We start from the raw sequence: 23,251 nt of genomic DNA on the forward strand, positions 1-23,251 counted from the left end.
TTGGATGAATAATGAAAATGTAAATGTCAAAAAAAAGATGTGCAGATACAGACAGTAGGCACTCAGCTGGACAAGGTGGTCAAGACCCAGGACCACGTTATCCCTCTGATCTCATTTTGGTTCATCTCACATCTGCCTGCCCTGCATATACCCTGTTCCACCACTGCAAGCACAAAATTATCTGCAGCCTTCACCATCCCTAATTGCTCTCCACTTTACTGACATACTGAATTTCAAAATCTGGCCGCTTACCTGTCCTCATCCTTTCTTTAGTAATATTCCACTCTGTGACTGCATTAAGTAATCCTGTGAGGATTTCTGGAGTTAGACTGTATAGAGTACAGCCTTTATCAAGGTTCTTTTAAAGGAGAAAGGGGTTATAAGCCTGTCTTACTCTGTATGAATCCCTCTTGCTTTAATAAAGTTTTCCTTGAGGCATAGATGAATTGATTATATAGCAATTAAGAAGAAACTGAAAGCTTTCAGTGTTAAAGGCTGCTCTTCATTTATTATTACTATTACTAAACCACTGGGTCTTCAGCATATGAATGAATGAAAGCTGAGGCCTAGGGCTGCCAACACAGCAATGTCCTTCACAGTATCACAGTATGTTTGGGATTGGAAGGGACCTCAGAAGATCATCCAGTCCAATCTCCCTGCCGGAGCAGGAACACCCAGATGAGGTCACACAGGAACATGTCCAGGTGGGTTTTGAATGTCTCCAGAGAAGGAGACTCCACAACCTCCCTGGGCAGCCTGTTCCAGTGCTCTGGCACCCTCACTGAGAAGAAGTTTCTCCTCAAATTGAAGTGGAACCTCTTGTGTTCCAGCTCGATCCCATTACCCCTTGTCCTATCATTGTTTGCCACTGAGAAGAGCCTGGCTCCATCCTCACGGCACTCACCTTTTATATACTTATAGACATTAATAAGGTCCCCCCTTAGCCTCCTTTTCTCCAAACTAAAGAGACTCCCCAGGGCAGTGACTGTAAAGCTGGGAACAAAACTTTCCAGGCATTCCAGTAGACACAGAAAGATATATAGCAAGGCTGACATGGCGCTACAGGTAAAACCTAAACCAACAAATTCACTGGCTGCTTGGCTTTTGAGTGTGACTCTAAGAAGTCAACCTAATGGGGCAATTTGCACCTTGCAGCCTTCCTGCCTCTTGAACCCAATATCAGTGTAAGAGTCTTATATTCAAACTCTAAATTAAACCTGTCGGTATAATACAATTTTTTTTTTTTTTTAATATTTTTAATGTTTTCCTCCACTTCGAAGTGTTGTGTCTTTTCTTGTAAATAGAGTTACCATAGACATTGAGGGCACAAGGTAATGCATCTCTCTGGAGTTTTTTAATACTGATGTTTTTTAATCAATAACCTGATATCCAATGCAGATCCTTTCATCCTCATATTTCGGAGAAAACACATGCATATACGTACATGCGTTAATGGCATACCAGTAGGCTTCCATAGCACGCTTTTTCATGTGGATAAACCAGGCAATGGGGAGCATGAGGGCTGCCCGGCTGGCGCTCAGCGCTCTGCAGACAGACACAGGGCTCCTGGTAAGCAGTTACCTAATTCTGAATCTGAGACAAATATAATGTCGATCCACGTATCACATTAACAACAGCTGGTAACAGGATATCTCTAAGGTGCAAAATGAAGAAATAATCTAGAAAGCACCATGGACAGTTGAAATAAAATTACAATGCTACATTCTTCATGTTGAAAACCTCAGGACTTCAGAACTACTTATCCTACCAATAGCCAAGAGTGGGAGAAAGCACGTACTGCACCTCTGAGCTCTGCCAGCCCAGGCGAGGCAACAATTTCCCCATCCAGCCCTGCAGATTTCTCTTGACAGCCAAAGAGCTAGGAAAAGCTTTTCCACAGGGAAATAAAAGAAAAAAAAGCTGCTGGAAACACACAACAAGCGCAGTAGGCATTTAGATGCCCAGTGTATTCCCAACACAACGGCTCAGCAGCCTGTCTGCTCCAGCCACACAGTGAAGTTTGTCGTAACTGCCACAGAGGCTGTTTACAAACCAGCAAAAATAGAAAGGCACTTCTTTAAATAAACAGTGTACTAGTAACTTTAGGAGTCCTTCGATGGGTTTGATTTAGACTCCTTGCAGTGAAAAGGAGACTAGAACTTGTGCGAGCGTCTCTGTTCTTCAGATGATGCTTCCCAGGAGACTGACATGCTCCAGAAGTTCAAGGCAACAGCTCTGGGGCTGAGCATCTCCCACCACCCATTTTGGGATGGCAGGCCAGCCCAGCAAAGAGGTAAGCAGAAAGCTAGCACAGGGCCCAATGGATCCAGTTATCTTGAGGTTTCTATCTCAATTGTTTTTTCCTCCTAAATTTGCATAATACTGAGCCAAGACCTGAGCTATATCTAAATTTAATTTTGTAAGCCAAGCACTTAGCAGTACTCTGAAGCACCATCAGGAGGACCATGCATCATCCACGTTTGTTTATTACCATGTTTGAAGACTAAGAAATGTTTCTGATGTGAAAGAGCAGTGACTTCAAGGAGAGGGAAAAATACTACCCTTCCAACAGCAAGTTTCACTGTCTTTACTACGGTGTTTTAAAAAGATCTGAGAAAATATTAGAGCAGAGAGGGGGGTAAACAGGCAGTCTGTTTCCATGATTTTGTCTCCAAGGAAAACAAAAAAGACATATTCGCTTTGCTGGTAATGGCAACCCTGTAAGCTCACGGACTGTTCTTCCCTCCATCATGCTACCCTGCCTGGGCTTTACTAGGCCAGGATTAGATGATAGCTAAGCAAACACACACAGCTACATAAAATAGATTTTTTTCCTCCAGAAATCCTAATTCATACCTCACACATGCATTTTCTTTTGTAACATCAGAAACTGGCAACCATGCAGAATATGCTGACAGAATGTTATGGTTTGCACTGGGCTGTGAAGTGTTTTTTCCTAAGGCACAGGAATAATGGCAGCTACACGTTAAAATGTAAATTTAGCAGATTCAAATGATTATGAAACAAAACTGTTAAACAATTTCTTAAGAGGCAGCAATGTCAATGATCACGCAGTTCATCAGGAGTCAGAGCCAAACCTAGAAGCGCTTGTTCCAGCTACACAGGAATTCATTACGCTGGGAAGCACTGGCCCATGGCAATGAGTTGTCACATAGCTCTGGGCTGAACGGCACCCAGGCTGGAGTATAAATAGATTTGTGAAACCCTTCTCACCTGTTGTTGGCCTTATGGTCAGCTCATCCTCTACAAACAAGTTACAAACAACACTACTTTACTGCTGTTCTGGATAAATGCACATATATCTGCCGTCTGAAAAGCAGGGCATGTTTTCCCCATGAAATACGTTTCCTCTTCTTACATATAAAATTGTGATTGAAGGCAGCTATAAGCCAGAAATTACTCGGATTGCAAATGTGCAAAGCTTTGAGATTTGGGCCAAGTATTCTCCAGGTCTGTTGTGAGCAAAGGATATATCTAGTTAGAAAACTTTATTCTATATAGGACCTTTTGGGTACATTGTCTCCCAAACGTGTAAATAAATGATGCCATTGCAATGCCAAATAATGAAAAGTAGCAGCGGATGACACAAAGAAGCCATGGCAAAAGACAAAGAGGAGGAGAGGGTCACTAAGGAAAGGATACAGTGGGACAGATTTATGCATTGTTGGAAATGCACTAAGGAAGATCTTAGGCCAGCTTTTACTGGGACAAGTGCAATCTGTAATTTTGAAAACAAACAAACAAACAAACAAAAACTATAGCTTCCTACAGGCATGAAACATGAACTACTGTCACCCCTGGGCAGGACCAAAAGAGGGGCACGCTGTTACCATTACCGTCAAATGGAGCATTAATGGCAGGATCACAGGGAGGTCCAGCCTGCAGGGCCACCCACCAGCACCACTGGGCTGAGTTAGCTGGTGGGTGGCCGTTCCCTGAGGAAACAGGAGCATGTTTTGTTTTCACTGAGTGATACTGAAAATAAAAAACTGCCAGAATAATACAGTAATCAAAGCAATAGAGATCCTGGTACTGGCACAATTATGCACATGTGAAAGTCATCTTATTAGAATAGCCAACTTCCCTTCTTGAAATAACACGTACTACTACTTGTATGTTTGCACTGACAGAAATGTGTCAACACTGAGCAGTTTTATAGTCTGATCTATTATATACGCTGACAGCATGCACAGACGAGGACTATTGTGAAAAGGAAGTGTCTCTACGTATAGATGTGTGCGTACAGATGTGTGTGCATCTGCAGAGGAAGCCCCAGCAGCAGCAGTTGAATCAGAGGGAATGTGACATTTGAGGCCGTGCCCGAGAGCCGGGGCACAGCTGCAGTGCTGGCCGCAGGGCACCGACGACGTCCCTTCCAGGAGCCAGCAGCAGGGAGTGACAGACCTGCACATCCTGCAGCCTTCACCCCAGTCTCCAAAGGGGGCCGAGGTTGTACGTGCTGCTCTCAAATGCAGCAGAGGTGAAACATGTTAAACCACCATGAAAATAGCACAGCCTTTATTTATCCAGGGCACAGCTATTAGCACAGAGCATGGCTTTTACAGCTCCTTTACCACTGCCAACTGCATTCAAAGCTGTTGGGGGGCTTTTAAGGAAACACAGGGGCAGTTTGTTGGCCAGAGTTACTGTTTTTTTCAGCTAAAGATATCAAGGCAGAGTGGAGGCTTAATGGTTCGGGTCAACTCTAATTTTAACTAGAGTGGTTTTCTCACCTCTGTCTGTATCAAAGGCAGTATCACAGTATCAGGATTCAGTGTCAGCTGTCAGAGATTTGGTAGCAATGCAACCACTTTTATTCCCATCGTCACTATTTACCAAGGACTAAAATAGCCACCTCAGTGCAAATCCCCTCCCTCTGCTTGAGAGAGGGATTGCAGCACCTGGTTCCCAAGCTCACCTTTAACCTTGGCAAGAGCAAACTCTACCAGAATCACCTTATTATGATCCATGCCCCAGCTGCACCTCAGCAAAAGCAGCTCCCTTCAGGTGCATTCTTTAATTCTTTGCTCCACCTCTCACAGCAGCACCATGAAGCAGAATCAACATTCTTTACAACAGGAGCCTTCAGCCTCTGCACCATGCTTTGGGTCCAGCCTTCCTTCCTTGTCCTCCCAGTTTGCCATTCATTTTTCCATATCCTTCCCAAAGTCTTCTTGGCACTGCCAAGTTCATGCACGTACATTCTGCTGCAGGGGTTTGTGGTTGCACTTCCACAGGCAGATTCAGGGTCCAGCTAACCCATTTGCATGGCACATGCACTCCGAAGAGCGGGTAAGTCATGCCATCAGGTGTGTGCTTTGACTCTCGGTGAGAAGAAAGTGCCCATTTGAGGAAAAGATGAATTTTGCAGACTGGATTCAGTGTATGTAGCACCAGTCTCTCTGCTCATGCAGCTTCAGAGTTCTAATGCCCCCTTGCACAGGGAGATGGCAAAAGACCACTCCCTACTCTGCAGGGGAATGTAAACTTTCTTCACTCCTTTATGGTAGACACCATATTTACCTTTTCTCCCCTGCCTTCCCTTATGACAACTCTACCTTCATCAAGCAGGAAGAACCTTCTGTGACAGCCAGGGTCTGTACTGGGCCTCTGGAAGGATGTAGGGTAAGAGTAAGCCAATGTACAAAGTTGCCATTCATTTATTTTCCTATCCTAACTTCTGTGGTTTAGCAACTGCACTGCACATTAAATGAATTAAACTGGGCCTGCAAGTGCAGCTTGCAGTTTCCTCTCTGGTGAGACTTCTGTAATAAAATTATAATAAAAATAAGTTTGAGAAGTTAAATATTTAAATTCTTATCAGTGCTGGAAGAAGGTTCAACACTGATTTGCCTTTTGTTTGTGCCATCCAAAAACCTTAGTAGCTTCTTAATGGCTTCTGAGATGTGCCCCTGTGCAAACCTGTGGCAGGAGAGCTCGTCTGAGCTGAATTAACCTTCACCCATTAAACCCTCTGCTTGTCACCAGAGACATTGTCAGCTAGATTTGATCTCACTGTTGTAGGACTGCCCCTCTTACAGGGAAACTGCCTCAGCTGGAGAGTTAAAAAAATAAAACACCTGGACAGAATAGGTACTGGCAGGCAATGCTTTATTCTCACCAGCTGTGGGGAGCAGTATGCATGAAAGCACCACTCAAGGCCAACAGAGAGTTAAGAAACCAGTTACAGGGGTTACATTTCAAACCAACTTTGCAAGTGCTACAGCTAAATGCATGAAAACACGCTCTAGAGACCTCATATCATGTGCACAAAAGCTTTTTTCCCCCCCAAGTGCAGAAGGTTCCCCCCACATTCCCAAAGGCCCAAGCATAGCCAAAGAGAAAGTAAAACTAAAGGACTGTTATTCAGCCCAGCAAAAGCAGCCTGTGCAGGGAGCACTTACGGGGCTCCGGAGGGAGAGACCTGCAGAGGAGGAAAACAGCAAGAATAACTTTTGAGGTAGAGGAAGCAAAACCAGGAGGCCCTCGAGAGATGCCAGTTGCTTAATTAAAACAAAACAAAACAAAAAAGGCAGAAAAGCAACCTGTTGAAATAGATCTCAGGCAGTAGCAAACTGCAGGTGCTTAAGGAAGTGACATAGTTCCAGATCTGCAATTTAAACAAGGGGCAATGGGTACCAACTAGAACACAAGAGGTTCCACTTATATATGAGATCTGCAAGGACTGTGGCTTCCGCTGCAGGATCTCCAGAAACACTGGTGTTTCAGAGCCAGGTCCCTGGCTTAGATCGCATACCAAGACTTCATAGAGATGAGTTCCTGAGTACTCCCTGCTACCAAAAGTTGGGAGTTCAAAAAAAAAAAACAAACAAACAGCAGCACAAAACATTTTAGAAGAGTCTACTAAATAATTTTGCCACTTTAATACTGTACTAAAAAGAGATTCCTTAAGAGGTGCCACAGTGCAACCATTTTATCTGGCAAGTTAGAGTCCTGCATAGCTTCAGACATACCGAACAATGCAGCACATAAACATAAGACCATAAAATTCCTGGAATGGTCAGATCTCCCTGGATTATTCTTTGACCTCCCAGCTTCCTACAAGGTCCTTGTATCTGTCAAGAACCTGTCAAGGCGCTTTTAAACTTCCATGGGCCCAGTGTGTCTCATGCTGTTATTTTCCTGTTTTTTCTTCTCCCCAAAACTTCTATTCTTCTTTCTTTCAAAACCCTGCCAGTATATGGAAGATTATGTGAACACAGATAAGGCTGCTTTGTTTTCATATCTGACTACACAGATGCACCAACATCTGCTGCTTTCAGCCCTTCCACTCTTCTCTCATCACTCCTCCCTCTTGTGCTTCCAAATCTGTGTATGGTGAAGGACTGGCACATCTCCTCCTCACTGTTTCCTGAATCTCAGGTTCAGAAGTGCTTTACTGGTCTGCATAGAAGGCAAATTCTTCACATCTCAAAAGACGGAAAGACATTTAGAAAATCTATATAGTTTTAAAAAAATATACCTTGTCCCACAATGCCTGCACACAGCTTACCTTTGCCCAGGACACCCTCAGCCCACTCACTGCCCAGCCAGCACCCCATGTGCAAGGTGTCACAGCCCCCTGCCACAAACCGCTCTCCTGCCCCTCCCCAGGGGTACCTCAGGGTGCTGGGTGGCAGTCAGATGGCACCCGTCACCTCACCACATCAGTCCATTGCATGTGGTGCACAGGGGACCACAGACAGGACGCATCCCCTGAAACGGGAAGAAAATTTCAGTGCATCTGGTGAGGTTTCTGCTGTCATTGGACTGGGGCTGTGAGCCTGACCTAGACATCTCAGGCCATTGCACCAGCAGCTACCAGAGACTTGTAAAGGGGCTGCCCGGCAGTTCGGCATCCGCTGCATACACTGGCATATACAGTGAGCTGCACATCCTCCCATAACCCCACTGCGTACCTTCTGGGCAAGCAGGTCCTGGCTTCTCATTCTATGCTTCTGAAATCAAACCATCTCTTCCTACAGTTCTAATGCTTCCAAAGCCCATCTCTTACTTTGTAAGTAAAAATATATGTATGTGCACATCTCTTAATTTCTATGTATATAAATATAGTATTTTCCTTTTTACAGTTACAAATTGCATTTACACACAGGTTTTATTTTTTTGGTATCTGTGCAAACTTCTTAGGGAACATGAGGTCAAGACATAAAACTTTAGAAAAATTCTTTTTTAAAATATTTTTTATTTTTAAAGAATTCTTAAATTTTTTTTATTAAGTTTTTTAAGATTTTTAAGTTTTTTTTAAAGTTTTTTAAGGGTTGTTTTTTTTTTTTTTTTTTTTTTTTTTTTTTTTTTTTAAACCAACATCAAAATATATTAAGTAAATGTGTAACTATAAACTCTATCAGGTAAATCCTCTTCTTCAAACACACGGAATAAAACGAATGCCACCACCACATCCACCTTTGCCTCCAGCTGTCCCACTCCACACCCCTCCTTCTGTTTCCTGGAGCACATCAAGCCTTCACATTCAGGTTCAAAAGATCCCAGAGGTTTCTTGTCACATACTGAGGCTGGTTGGTGGCATACTTCTTCAGGCTGGGGCCCATCACTTCGTCAAGGCTCTTTGCAAGCTTGGTGAGCACAGCCCTGACACTGCCGCTTCGGACAGGCAGGGCCTTGTTTCCCAAAAGGAACCAGAGCGCAGGCAGGACATAGCGGTGGACGAATTGAGGTTTCCGGGGATAAACAGTGGCCACAAGCACTGCCAGGTGAGAGAGACAAACAGATTAACAGCCGTAATGTAAACAAGTACGTTCCTTGTACCTACAAGTACCTACAAGTTTTGGTTCTTGGAAGGCTTTTCTGGCTAATATCAACAAGCACAAAGGGCCCAATGGTCCAGAAACAGGCAACAGTGGCTGATCATCCACTGAACAGCATAACCAACCTCTGAGGACCTTAATTTCTCCAAATCAGAGGCTTTGTATCCATGATAGACTTATCAAAGTGAATAATACACATTTTGTAAATAATTTCACTATCTGCTTCTGCATTACAAATGCCAAAAATGGCAAATCGCTGTTTATTTCCGTTAAGAAGTTGTCTAAACCAGCTGCTGAAGATTTTGAAATGCAGCTCAGAGAGGTAATTGAAAGATTTCTAACAAAAGGATGATTACTTTTTTTGTGACCTTTGACAAAGAATGACAGAAGTCCCGTGTGGCTGTTCCTTTTGCTTAGTGGCACACAGCAAACAGCAGTATGACACCACACTTCAAAACTTCAGCCCAGAAAAGATGTGTGTTGCTTGACAGTTTTCTTACAAACATCAGTGACTAACTGAGGTCTGTGACAGAAGGGTCCAAACTGAGGTTTTTTCCCCTCATACTTAGTGGCTTCTAATGAACAGCTGTTTCAAACTTCAGAATGTCTTAGATAATTACCCAAACCCCATTGCCATGGCATTTGAGCATCTCACGAGTTTAATGGCAATTGCCCTCACAACATTCCCTAAAATAGGGGAACAGAGAAAAATCTTACACAGGCGCCTGATATTTAACGCATTCTGCACATTCTCTCTGACGTCTGTTCTCAGCTCATTTTCTGAACTGAGCTCTATTAAATACAAACAAAAATTTACTATCAATAAGCTCCTTGCATGGCAGATTTTGCTGAGAGATCAAAATCTGAAATGGTCTGAAGAGAGCTTTGTTATCTTCTGTTCAGTAGAAACGTTATGCAGTAACTATTTATTATTTTGTAGTGGAAGGACCTTCATTTCCTCTATGCTGTTAATCTAGCATCAGTCATCAACATTTAAACGGCTCCTGACAGTACCTAAAACCAACTCTAGTAAGCAGGAAAAGGGTACCTATTTTAAAATAGGAGTTAATTTATGTTTAAATGCTATTAAACACAGTGGTCACTATGGAGCTTCAGAACAAAAAGAGCTGTCTGTTCCCACTGAATCCCAGAGAGAACATCTGCGCTTTCTAAAGTAGTTCCAATTTATGTTCAAATGCTGTATTTGAAAAAGAGATTAAAATAACTGTAAAAGTAAATTTTATGTTTACAGAGATTTACTTTATCCAAATTATCTTTAAAGGCCCTTTTATATTTGTTATGGCTAAACATGCCCTTTTGAGATTCATAATGAAGAAGCAAAGTGTATTAAACCTTGGATTAAAAGATGCTGGCATAACTAGAAGTGGATTTAGTCCTAATTAAAGCAAGGCTATAAATACTCTTCTCTAGTATATATTGAGATTATAATTTTTTCCATTCATTGGCTATTGCTGGACAGAGCAAGCTACTATTATAAATCAATTATCAGCTGTACTTCCAGTGTGTTGCACACTGCTGATACAGTAGACTGTTTGTACATCCTGAAATGAGTCCATATGATATCTGCAATACAGGCAGGGAGCCTCAGTGGGTTGGGCTGAACTGCCTCCTTCTGCCCCTAAATCCTGCCTTGCACAAAGTCCTTGCCTGTAATATGTGTGTTGAGTTTTCACCTACACTGTGACCCCCCAGGCTCTGCAGGACTCCGCCTCAAAAGTTTCCAACAGGACAACAAGAATCCTATGATGACAAAACAAACCGATCCTCAGAAATACCAGTTGCCACAATTTTTTTTCTAAAGGATGTTGGTTCGCTGTAGAACAGGGACCTCTTAGAGACCTCCATGACCTTTACTGTACTGTACTTCAAAGAGAGAAGTCAGCCAGGGTATTTTTAGGCCTTCTCTTTCCTGGAGGCGGGTCCTGAGATGCCTCAGTGAGAGCTCAGCGCTGGAGCCCAAGCGCTGTTCTTCTCTCACACACTGCAAGCCTCTGCAGAGGCCAGGCAAACCCCTGCCAAATACACCAAGTACAAGTATTTTGCAGGAGGAACAAGCTCAGGACCTTCTGGTGTTTGATAAGCGACTGCACTGTCTATTCTGAGGTATTCCCTCTAAATATTCCCTCTGAAGACTTCAAGAAGTGGAGATTAGTTGAAGAAGGCAATACCTGTGAGACGTTCAATGACATCCAGCAGAGCTTTGCCGCTGAGGTAACGCGCTCGGTGGGCAAAGATTTGCAGCAGCAATGTGTTATCTGAAAGAGAAACATGTATTTCTGCTCACTCTTCCGAGGTTATAAGAAAAAAAAAAATAGTTAAAAAGGGAAGGAGGGGAAAAGGCAGAGGTAACTGCATTTTGTAAAATGAAGGAAATTTATGCCAGTTTCTGAGTCCTTTACTTCTTTCCTTCAGCTTACTTGGGAGGATTTTAAATTCAAAAAGAAAAGTTCTCATTTCACATTTGTAAATCCAGAGTTAACTGCTGTACAATGAGCTGTGTTAAAGCTTCCACATCAGGGCCCTCAAAATTTAAATCACCTGTAAGCAATGAAAATGTTTTGCATCCTGGAGCTTTGCAGAAGTGACCTCCTCCCTTGTCTAAGGAAAAGGATGAGAAGGCTCAAGAGTCCACGCATCCATTCACACTTTAAGGATAAGCTGGTGTTAAATCTTTAAACTACCTGTTGGGATCTATGGACAACACTCCAAGTTACTCTTACAAGAGATAATTGCTGCTCATTGCCAACACCATCCACTCTCAGGTGCTCTTATACTATCTCTGAAATCAGATCTCGGTAGAGAGACTGAAAAACAACCTGATTTCCCAATACTTGACTGCCATATATATTTTAACGTCTCCTGTGCTGCCTGTTTTGGATTTGAGGTCTTGTTTTAATTAATAAACTGCTGCCTGAATTGGTCTGCAAGCCTCCAGTCTCACTGCTTTGATAAGCCAAGCAAAGCTTTTCTTGGAGGTAGAATGTTTGTGGGATGCACTACGATACCTCGCAGTGTCACCGGGAGTGGCACCAATAGGTAGAGTAAGCAACCTGCTTCTTTGTGAACCACTACAGAGTCAAATCCCAAAGGGGTTTTAAGTAGTACTGTGCTATTAAGTGCTCCGTTTTGCCTGAGATATAAAAAAGGTAGTCCCTAACAATCTCCTTGTGAGTGTGCAGTAATGAATCCGTTCTGCTACGCTAATTAAGCTTCTGCTTTGGTAATTACACTCTTCTCATTCATCTTTTCAAACAGACACTTCACTTTTTGTCCCACCCTCTTGCAGTATTGTCAGATGCTGTTTCACATTTGCTCTTCCTCCCCAGGGAGTTACCTTACAGCTGCTGCTTTGAAAAAAGATCTGGAGGTCTTGTGGAAGCACAAAATGTTAATTTGTCATTAATATTGGTATCTACATAGATTTTCAGGGGAACACTTGGGTTTGGGATGGGTGAGGGGGAGCTGCTTGTTTTCTTGTTTTTGTAGGAAGATAAGTATGTTAGCAGTATTCAACTTTCACTTTGAGAGTTTCAAATGCTCGGTACATTTTGAAACATTAAAGCTCAAGTAAATAACAAATTCACCCAGCAGTTACTTTTGCTGCCTTGAGAGACCTAAAGACAGAGGAGCTTTTAATAGCTACTAGAGAAAACAAGGCAACAGGCAGTCTGGTTCTTACTAACCCAGCTTTAATTCCCTGTACTACGTATCAGCTAAACCTGCTGGCCACAGGACAGGCAGCCCCGCAGTTGCTGTATTGAGCAGAGGAATCTGCTTCTCCGCACTCTCATTTTCACTGTGTTCCCCTCTTTGCTATGTTGACAACTACAGGGAAATTCCCCCTCCCCTCTCTCAGAGTGATGGTTCCTCTGGGAACCATCTGGGGCTGCTGGTCTGACTCCATGCCCTGGTGTCAGGCAGTGGCCATCTGAAGGGCATTTCTTTCATGACAGAGAACAGGGCAGGACAGATGTCAGAGGAGACAGCAAGATGTCTTGGTCCCATTGCAGTTGAGCTTGATTTGCTGATTCACCTCCACCTACAAGGTGGCTCCCTTGAGTGGGATTATGGTCCCAGGTCACAGCTAATGAATGTGTGTGGTCTTCAGCTGGGGACATCCAAACCAATGCCAGGGTTAAGGTAAACAAACTATTCAGGCACTATTGGGAAGCAAATTAGTTTGGTTTTAGGTAGAATTTTGGTCTAACAGATGGGGGGGGGTGTTTTATGTTCTTTATTTGTTTGTATGTCATTTGGGGTTTTTTTGTTTCACATCAAGTGATCAAACAATTTTCTAACCAGCTTGCATTTTTGCATGGATCATTAAAGGTGGCAGATGAGGAAGTCTCACCTAAAGCTCAGAATATGAGGCATGTCAACACAGAGCCTCGGTGCAATAGCTGGGCTCTTAGCTATTAAACTCATAGGAGCAATGGGGCAAGAGGTTGTGCTCTCTTACTCTTTGCTAGGAGCATTGAACAATCCTTTAGCGTTCTGGGGTGGTTTTGTCACTTTATAGCATATGGTATGGTTTTGCTCATGCATTTTTCCAGTAGAGCCTTCCTTCCCCCAGTAAAGCCCTAGGGTCTTGAATTTTGAAATATCTGTGATTCAGTTACCTGTTTGAACTTTTACAAATGTCCACAAAAATGAGCAGAACAAAAAATATATATCCCACCCTGTTTGCTTGAGAACCTGTCTCTGAGTAAAGCCACTGTGATAAGAGACAGATGCACCTTGCTCCTGTTCTAGCATCTGCCAGCATGGAAAATTTACAGTGACCTCTCAGAATTGGTGAGAGGGGAATGACGGAAAGCTTCATACAAAACCCTGAAGGGATCTATTTGCCACATCCTCTCTTAGCAGGATTCTGCAACTTTTCCCACACCTTCTCCCACGCACCACAAAAAAATCAGTAAGGGCCAAGAGCAGTAAAGGTCTCACCCTCCTCTCCTGCTTCATGATTAGGAACAACCCAATACTTGGAATACAGAAAGGCAGCAGGTCAGCAGATTCACTGAGTTTGCAAAGCAGCTGATGTGGAGAAGTTGTTAATTTCACTTTAACACCTGCCTCTTCAACACTGAATTTTTCAGGCATATTCACCCAGTGCTGCATTTTCACAGCTGACATAAGTCTGTGTGGCAAGAGAATTTACAGCAGACCTTGGCTATAGCAATCTTGCCCCATGCAGAACAACGTTTGGAATAAGCCATCATTTACAGCTTGATTTATCTTGATTTATACTTGTTTATTCTAAAGAAGTGGGAAAGAAGCCCAGCAAGAGCAAAGAGCCTCCACCACACTTCCCCCTATGTGTTTCAAGGAAAAAGCACATTCCTTTCATCTTGTTTTAGTGGTTGTAAACTTAACAGAGTGCACATATTAGAAATCCAATTCAATAAAAACAAAATGCATGCAGTTTCCCAGGAAAAACAGTCATGACAGATGCTAGTCACTTCCCTCATGCTCTTATAGTGGAAACTTAAAATAATCCCTAGAATGTCCTCTCTGTAATAATCAGATCTATGACCCAGGTGATAAGCAGTGTCCATTCAGCTACACATCCCAACATGATACAACCGATTGGAATAAAAAGAATGCAGGCAGGACTTCATACACATCTTGCAGCAGCTGGATGTTCCCACAGACAACAACAGCCATCCACAGACTTAGCACTCACTTGGCTCTGAGATGGAGGAGCCGCAGCTGGGGAGAGTCAGTGTCAGAGGTCAGCCTTACCTAGGTGATCAATGCATGCTTCCAGCACCTTCACAGCTGCAGCATAAATCCCCAAGTGCTTTGAGTTCAGGTTCTCAGTGACTGCTGCTATCAGAGAGGTCAGGACTGGGTATAAGGCATCTCCAAGTATGGGTGTCATCGAAGCCAGTGCCTCCAGCGCCTGCTGGTTCACTTTCTTGTTGCAATCCTGAAGTCTCAGGACAAAAGAGTCAAAAATCTGTTAAGAAAACAAAGGACAGGAAATCTGGATTAAAATGTTCTTGCTTCAAGGAGAGATGTAGAAACAAGCACCCAGAAATGTAAAATATAATGTTTTCTGTTAGGTCAGCACTTACTAGCACAATTTCACTGTTTTCTTATGGGCTACTCACTGTAGTGGTTGCACCTAATGGTGGTTGGAAAGATCTTCATATTTTATTAAGAGGTTTGAGTGCAGACAGGATAGTTCATATGGTGTTTCTCTCTATATTATTTACATTATTATTTACATAAATCATCGCTACAAATCATTAAATTAATCCCATTTTAATAATGCAATATCTTTGGTGCAGAGGTATGAAAACAGGTATTTATGATACCCATTTTTCCATAAAGTTGCCTCAAGTACTGAGGGCAGTATTGATTTTGCCAAAACTGTGGCTGGATGTGATCCAAGTTTTGTTTTTATCTGTCTCAGAACCTGCATCTGGAGGAGTGCAGGGCTCTGATGAACTCTTCAGTACCCAGACCATTTGTCTAGCTAACAGGTAGACTTCTGAAGTTTAATGTGTTGTGTAGTTCTCATTAGAGCAGGTTCAGTCCCTTGACAGCCACATTATCAGGCACCATTTGCTGGAAAAGGGGAAAAAAAACAGCTGCTGGGAGGAAAAGGAAGAGATCTGTCTCTAGCCATTGTCTTCCTCTTTCCAAAGGGAAAAAAGGGCCCACAGGAAGGGTGAGAATGGTCCCAATCAGGAAAGGGATGAGGATAGAAGTAAATAGGCAGAGTTGTGTCTGCAATAGAAGAGAAAGTTTACAGGAGTATCCTTTAATTTTTGGTTTTTTTAATCAATGCATCCTGATACTTCTCCTCCACCCCAACTGATTTCTCTTCTAGGGAATAATTTCCAGCCTTTCAGTGGCTGTATTTCCTTTGTTTTAACCTAACTGGTAGTAAGATACAGCAAAAGCTACAGCAACAGGAAATTCTGTCTCATGAACAGCACCAAGAGACACCTACCAGAGAAATACAGTTGGACTGAAATTGCTTGCCCTGATGCCTGGAGTTGAATGAAATTATTTGGGGTGAGAAGAGACCAGCCTGTCCCAGACAGCTAGTAGGTAACATAAGACGCACTGTTTTAACTTTACTGGTACAGGCTTGGGAAGGGACCTAACAGGAAAGGAGCGATGGAGATGCCCTACCTACCTGGGAAATGTTAGTGGAGATGAGCTGGGGGTTGTTTTTGCAGTGGTCAAGGAGGAGCAGCACTCCCTCCATTCTTGTCTGAAAGTCCTTAGCTGTCAGGAGCTTGCAAAGCTCCTGGCGCTGTTCAGTCTCTTCCTGTGATGGGCGACGGGCTGTCTGACGGGCTGTCTGACGGACTGTCTGACGGACTGTCTGACGGACTGTCTGGCGGGCTGTCTGGCAGGCTGTCTGGCGGGCTGTCTGGCGGGCTGTCTGACGGACTGTCTGACGGACTGTCTGAGAGGGTGGCATGGGTACATAAGAGACAGACCTTAAAATGGAAAATAAAAACAAAGTTAGACCTTTTGGTGATAATATCTCCCTTTGGTTAATTGTGAGGAATGCAACTTGAGAAGACTTCCTAATGATGTGATTTCAGCTAGATCTTTATCTGAAAAGCAGCTTTGATCTCATGACAATCATTACAGGAGACAATCTGGACTTAACATTATCACTAGTGCTTACTGAGGAAAACCAAGGCACCAAGGATGGGATGCATCTCATTTATCTTCAGGTGTCTTCCCAGGTACTCATCCAGCTTCCCTATGTGTGGAAAAGTAGGCACTACAAAGTCTAAATGCCTCATCTTATGGCAGGTGTCTGTATTATAAGGAAATTAATTGTCCTGGAGAAGTGCCTCTACAACAGGTATGGGAATCTGGATAAATAGCTCAGATGCATCTGAACAGATGAATCCTACCCAGACAGATCAAGGGGCATAACTGAAGGGATCCAGAGGATCAGTAACAGAGGCAAAAACTGAAGCCAGCCATCCCGCTACTGCGCTCACATTATTGCTTCCTTAGCAGCTGGATCCACAGCTTGACAAACCCAATGGGAACAATTCTCTTGGATCAGCCTCTCTCTGCCATGAGCACGAGAAGCTCCTAACCCCACTACTGAGGTGTGCGGTGATCTTCCTGCCACTGCTGAGCACAACAGAGCTAAATAAATCCACTCTGTTATCAGAGAAGGGCAGGTACAGGTAGCTCTCTCACCAGCATGGGGAGACAGCAAGGACCAAACTCCTATCTTGAATGCTGACTGAGGCACAAGGGAAAAAAATATGCTGTCCATCAACCAACCAATAATGGGTCTCAATGACATGAATAGCTACAGAGTCCACATTGATATGTCTCTTGACCAGAACTACCAGTACTGTTTTTGAGTCAGAAAGCAATGACTCAGACAGGCCAAACAAAATGCATAGGAAGTGCTATTTTTGGGAATGGCATCTTGGTTCTAGAATGGGACTTCTCATCAAATCACCCATCTCAAAAAGACTCCACTGAGATAATAATACCCTGATTGAAATTACTTGTCCCAAACCAAACAGCAGAGAAATGGCCCTCTCGCAGCCTCCACAACACTGTCCTCGCCACCGCACTGGATTTTCTGAACTAAAACTGGTGGGTGTCTCTTCCTCTCTCTCAATTTTTGTGGAAAACCCTCCAGAGAACTTGTGTTCAGCCTAATGTAGAAGTAGACATTTTTGATCACGAAATATTTGTGGGGCAAGGAAACAATCTCTGGTACCCCTTGTCTCCACCAGAAAGATTTTTTTGAGGAAGAGACATGCAAAGCTTGTCATGTGCTTTGTCAGATATAACAGAAGTGCTCAGTACCCTTCATTAGAAGGCAAGTTGTCCTGGGGCATCATCAAGCCATTTTTCTTAGACTCCTTGGCAGAAGGAGGTTTCTTAGACTCCTTGGCAGAAGGAGGTTCCTTAGACTCCTTGGCAGAAGGAGGTTCCTTAGACTCCTTGGCAGAAGGAGGTTCCTTAGACTCCTTGGCAGAAGGAGATTCCTTAGATTCCTTGGCAGAAGGAGGTTCCTTAGACTCCTTGGCAGAAGGAGGTTCCTTAGACTCCTTGTCAGAAGGAGATTCCTCAGACTCCTTGGCAGAAGGAGGTTCACATTCATGGTCTTCTGTCCCCTACACAAATATATAAAAAAACATGAATCTATAGAAGATAAAAGAGGAAATTATTTGTTTAAAACACAAATTATAACCAGGAAGGATCACTGCTACCAAGAAAGGCTTAGGAAAACATTTCCTAACTTAGAGAGGGAGATGGGCCAGAGATCCAGTGATGTCTACTATTTGTTTTCAATAACATAAGGTAGGTTATAGGTGCTACCATAATGGGCAGCAATACAAAATCCAGAATTCATTAGTCTTGTGCACAAGAATAATGCAAACTGTTAAGGAAACAAACTGGTGGGAAACATTTGGACTTTCTGGAGGGTGGCCCATTGTGTTGGGAGTTAATTTGGTTTACGCTCATTCTCCCTATCCCCGACAAAGGCACATGCCTGTCTAGAATGTAAATGAAAAGGAATGAAAAAAAATAGGGATGATTTTCCATGGGATGCTGAATTCATGAAGCTTCCTCCGGCTTCAGAGAGCATAACAGCAGGGCAGTGTTCCCAGAATACACACAATATGCGTACTAATTATGATTGCCTTGTGCATCTTTTGTATATTTGGAAATTTTTTTGGCACTAATACTTCATCTGTTGCAAAGACTCTATTACCTTCAGAAGCACTATTCTCCCTTCCTTGCTTTATTGGGGGGTGTGGGGAGTAGCATTGGGTTTTTTTAATGCTTGATGGTAGAACCATTTTCTCCTACTTTCCTTTCCTGTTTGTGGCTGATATTCAAAATACACCCACTTTCTTTCTAACTATACTAGTTCATTCACTGTCTGAAGATAAACAGGCTAAGGATCAACAGCTCATTCCCAGGAGCAAAATGATTCAGCAGAAGAAGAATGAGGTAAAGAAAGATTATATATGTTTAATCTCATATTAGCAATCTCAGTACTAGCATAAAGAAGACATTTCTCCTGCCAAGCACTTACCTTCCGCTTAATCATTGCCATAACAGCTTCCAAGTCCCGTGAGGGGGCAGACTTTTTCAAATAACTATCAAATTTTGGATGACTCATCAATAAATTCAGCATCTTCCGTCCATAATATCTAACATAGGAAAAAGAGAAATTAATACAGACTACTACTGTCTTTTCTCCCTGGCCTTGTGAATAAAGGAAGGAAAAGCGTTAATAAACTGATATTTTAAACTCATCATGTGTAATACCTGCATGAGGAGGTATTACCTCTTCAGCAAAGAGATTTACCTCCTCTTACTGCAACTGCACAATGCTACCAGCTGAACACAAGAGGAGAACATAGGGTAACAGGAAAATACAATTTCACTCTGAAACTGAGGGTATGCTTCTGTGGAAGCGGAAGATCCCATGGGACAAGTGAAGACCACCTCCTGCTTGGATGTCATGGCTTATTTGCAGTGTCTTGCTGCCATTGCACAATAATTTACTTCCCCTTAACTGACAGAGAATCTAGGACAGATGACCTCATGCTTACTATTTATTATTCTATACGACATGTATGCACATGGGCAGCTAATTGATCATGTGTTCTTCACATCTATTAATGGGAATATAATTAATAATCAGACTAATGGTTTGGTTTGGTTTTTGGTTAGTTGTTTTGGTTTTGCTACTATGAAACTTCAGCTACTGTGAAGAGGAAATTTGGACGTCATTCAGCCACAGCCAACAACATTATACAATGATTGGGAAGAAAAATTTGTGACTACAATAGGCAATTAAATCTGCAGAAGGGATTTAGAATGATTGAATATATCACTTGAAAACAGCTGGATTTTTTCTAGGACAGTCTTAACCTTCCCAGAAATAGATGTTTGGGACCATTCAGTGACGAACAGTGGCCAATGCTTCAGCTTTACATTGCACACGTAAGGTGAAACAGAATTATTTGACTGCCTAATCTGAGCTCAGCTGATCTGAATAAAGAATCATTCAAGTCACAGGAATTTGTCAATGGCCTCTCTTGCTGGACAACCTCATCTTACTCAGTACAGTCATCTCCCCAGACGTTATCCACACTGTGAAGTAACTTTTTAAATTTTACCTTCCACTCTTTTGTGGTTTTATAATTTATAGCCAGGCATCAAACAGTTTTCAAATTTTAGGAGGTGAAATGAAGATCATCACCTTGTGTCCTGATGACAGTCCAGAGCAAGATTCACCAGCGTGTGCACCAGCACCTCAGTACTGGTAACTATGCCCGAGAGGAGTTTATTGGCTCCAGTTCGCTCCATCGCAGTCAGTAGGTGTTCGGCTGCAGTCTTGCGCACCAGGACATTGCGGTGTCTGCAAACAAGGCAACAAAGACTGGGGTAGGGGGAAAAAGAGGGCCAGAAGCACAGGCCTCGGTCACAGCATGGTCCCTGTCATTGCTAGGGAAAGGACACACAAGTTCTCACTGCCATTTTAGCCACCTGTAGGTGATTTGTCCTCAGATAAACACAAAATTGGCATTGTACAGAGAGGCTACCTGCAAGTAAGAGGAAGGAATTCTACCTCCCTGGACTATTTGATACTTAATTTCTTTCCTGAAATTTAGTCTAGGAAAGAGGGAAATGAAAGACAATTTTTACTGACTCATCAGAGGGCTCCACTACACAAACAGAACTGTAGCAGTCCTGGGGCTTATTCCACCTGTTTATCTCCAAATCTGCAGAGGGAAATTTTTCACAATGAGAACAATCAGTCATTGGAATAATCTCCCCAGGGAAGTGAGTTTCAGCTGGACAGGGTGCTGAGCCACATTGTCTAGACTGCACTTCTGCCAAGTAAGGTTGGACCAGATGGTCCAGGTGGTCCCTTCCAATCTGGTACTCTGTGATTCTATGATTTAAGGCAGCATTTGCTTCAGTTATCCTATGGGAGTCAGCCTGTGAAGGCACCTATAAAGCTGCTCACTATCTCAAGGCTGACTTGCAACATCAATTTGAATAGAAAGTAGAGATCTAAGGACATGACGGTCAGACAGAGCCCACTTAGTAGGAGCTGTGCCTGCTGAGCCGCACCCAGCACGTTCTCCCCAGTGTGCTCCATGTGTTAGCAATTAGCCTCCTTATTTCTCAAGTTAATGGCATAATGATGATGCATGGCTTTTCTCAGTGCCTCTGTGGTTAGCGTTGTGAAATATCAAAAGGCACTCACTGCTAGAATAGCTATTGTCCCTCTTCCTGCAAAGCCACAAGACTATACCACCACGCATTGCAGGAACTTTTGCTTCCCCATCATTCACCACATCTCACCAGCATTGACATATTGTGGGAACAAATAGGCTGCAGGAGGGCAGAAGTAGATGCAAGAGGAAGGGAGAGAGGTTTATGATCAGAGAATCTAATCACCGAGTTCACAGAAGATGCAGGAGACAGGACCCTTCCCTCCCATCAATTCCCTTCTGCCTCCCATCCCTTCCCTCTACCGACACAATTCAAGGTGAAGGATAGCACTAAGAAAAGAATGACGTACTGGACTCCACTGGCCATGAGAGCAGTCATTGCTCGTGCAGGAGTCACACTCCCCGCCATGAGCCCCAGGGCTTCATTGGCTGCTGTCTGAATGAAGTCGTTGGAGTCCCCCATCTTCTGCAGCAAGACCCGAGCAATCTCATCCACCTTGTGGTCCATGTCCTTCTTCATGGTCCTGAAGAGATCTCCAAGAGTGTTCATTGCACAGCAACACACCTTTGAGCGGAGATTGTTCACCTGGGGAAGTCATGAGGGGAAATGTAAGAACCACCCTGTAGAGAAAATCAATTCTCCAGGTGAAAGTCCCATGAAACAACATGACTTCTCACTGTGTCCAGATGGAATATAAGAGCACAGTAAGAGCAGAGGACCACAAGTACAGGAACACACTTACTCTGACGCCAACTTCTTCTCTCTCAGGCCCACTTATACAATTTTAATGAGACTGAAGGCCTAAAAATATTGTTTAATCTAGAACTAAGTGTGCTACTCAACCCATAATGTGCACTGCTTTGATTTTAGACCTTAAAAAAAAATAAAGGCAATGGCTGTTTTTAAACTATAAAGGTACAATTCATAAAGACAAGACAGAGGAAAAGTAGTACTTTCTTCCTGTCCAAAATCGCAGCACTGGCAGTTTGAGCACTCAACGAGGAAACTGAAAATGCAGGCTCAAGTGTACAATCAGGCTAATATGCAGCATGGACTTGAAGTCCATCTACTGCTCTGCCTGGTCAGGAGAACCCCAGCTGTTGAACTCAAGGTACTCAAGCATTTTGGAGGTCACATATAATTACAGCTGCAACCCATGGGGTTTTGCAGCATTCAGGGCTGTTCTTGGGTGACCCTTGCTTCCAAAAGTCTCTCCCATAAGGGTAAGGAAGAAATAACTGAGAGTCACGTGCTTCATTTGAAAAATACTTTGAAGGACAGACCAGTATTTCTTTCTGCCAGAATTAGTTGTGCCTCTTAATAAAAGAAAACCATATAAGTGCTAGAAGTGCTTGTGAAAGCAAAATCTGGGACTGGAGTGAAACAAAAGCTGAAAGATGTCTCTGTGCATGATCATAGAAGAGAGAGGAGGAAATTTCCTCAGAAATATAAAAGTGATATAAAAATCAGATGAGCTAAGCTGAAAGGGCTTCTTGCCCTAAGCCAGATCTCACAGGGGTAGAATCTGAGTCCTGCATATCTAAACAGAAGGGTTTAAAGAGTCCAACAACACAAGGAACATTCAAGCTTCCAATGTCATTAAATATTGGAGAGGAGGAGTTGCTTTCATGGAAATAAGCTGTCCTACTGTCTTCTGCAAGCAAAGGAAAATTTAATATATTTGGCAATCATGCAGTAAGAGTACAAGTCTGTGGCCTGAACTGGCTGCTAAGTGCCAAGTTGGAAATACAGCCACAGATGTTATTAATTAGCTTAGGGTGAGACCTCTGTGTTCACTGAGAGATGAGACAGTGAAGCTGTGTGTGACTGCCTTGCTCACCCCACAGCCAGGCTGGTCTAAGCACCCAGTTGCTGCTGTGCAAAATTCCACAGGCACACAGAGTCAGCAGTTTAGTGGAAAGGGCAAATTGCCAAAAAGCAAGCAGAAAGGAAGGAGGAAAAAACATCATCAGGAAACACAGGAAAATAAATACCTGCAGTCACTCACCCAGGTTGCTGAGGAGGAGGAAGAAGTGGGAGGAAGCTGGGAGGCAAAAGCTGCAGTGTTTAATTACAGCTTGGCAGAGACTTGGGCTGTGGCAAATCACCTGCAGTTTCTGTATTTGTATATTGCATGAGAATGACACCTACCTCAAAGAGAAGAGACACAGAAGCCCTGCATGCCTGTAAATACAGCTATATTGTGCAGA

The 23,251-nt window shown here is 43.1% G+C and overlaps 1 protein-coding gene across 1 annotated transcript in view; it reads right to left on the bottom strand.

Annotated features, from left to right (window-relative positions):
• Positions 1–8,333: 8,333 nt before the first annotated feature.
• Positions 8,334–23,251, bottom strand: part of LOC136099677 (TOG array regulator of axonemal microtubules protein 2-like) — a 29,897-nt gene continuing 14,979 nt past the window's right edge. Inside the window, exons 11-18 of the mRNA XM_071805912.1 lie at positions 21,391–21,626; positions 20,059–20,217; positions 18,883–19,000; positions 17,643–17,953; positions 15,979–16,288; positions 14,571–14,787; positions 10,997–11,083; positions 8,334–8,746 (exon numbers count right to left, since the gene is read on the bottom strand). Of these exons, the coding sequence (XP_071662013.1) occupies positions 8,499–8,746; positions 10,997–11,083; positions 14,571–14,787; positions 15,979–16,288; positions 17,643–17,953; positions 18,883–19,000; positions 20,059–20,217; positions 21,391–21,626 (1,686 nt within the window). The 3' untranslated portion in view covers positions 8,334–8,498. The remainder of the gene's footprint in view (positions 8,747–10,996; positions 11,084–14,570; positions 14,788–15,978; positions 16,289–17,642; positions 17,954–18,882; positions 19,001–20,058; positions 20,218–21,390; positions 21,627–23,251) is intronic.

Source organism: Patagioenas fasciata, chromosome 3 (genome assembly GCF_037038585.1).
Source record: "Patagioenas fasciata isolate bPatFas1 chromosome 3, bPatFas1.hap1, whole genome shotgun sequence".
Lineage (NCBI taxonomy): Eukaryota > Metazoa > Chordata > Aves > Columbiformes > Columbidae > Patagioenas > Patagioenas fasciata.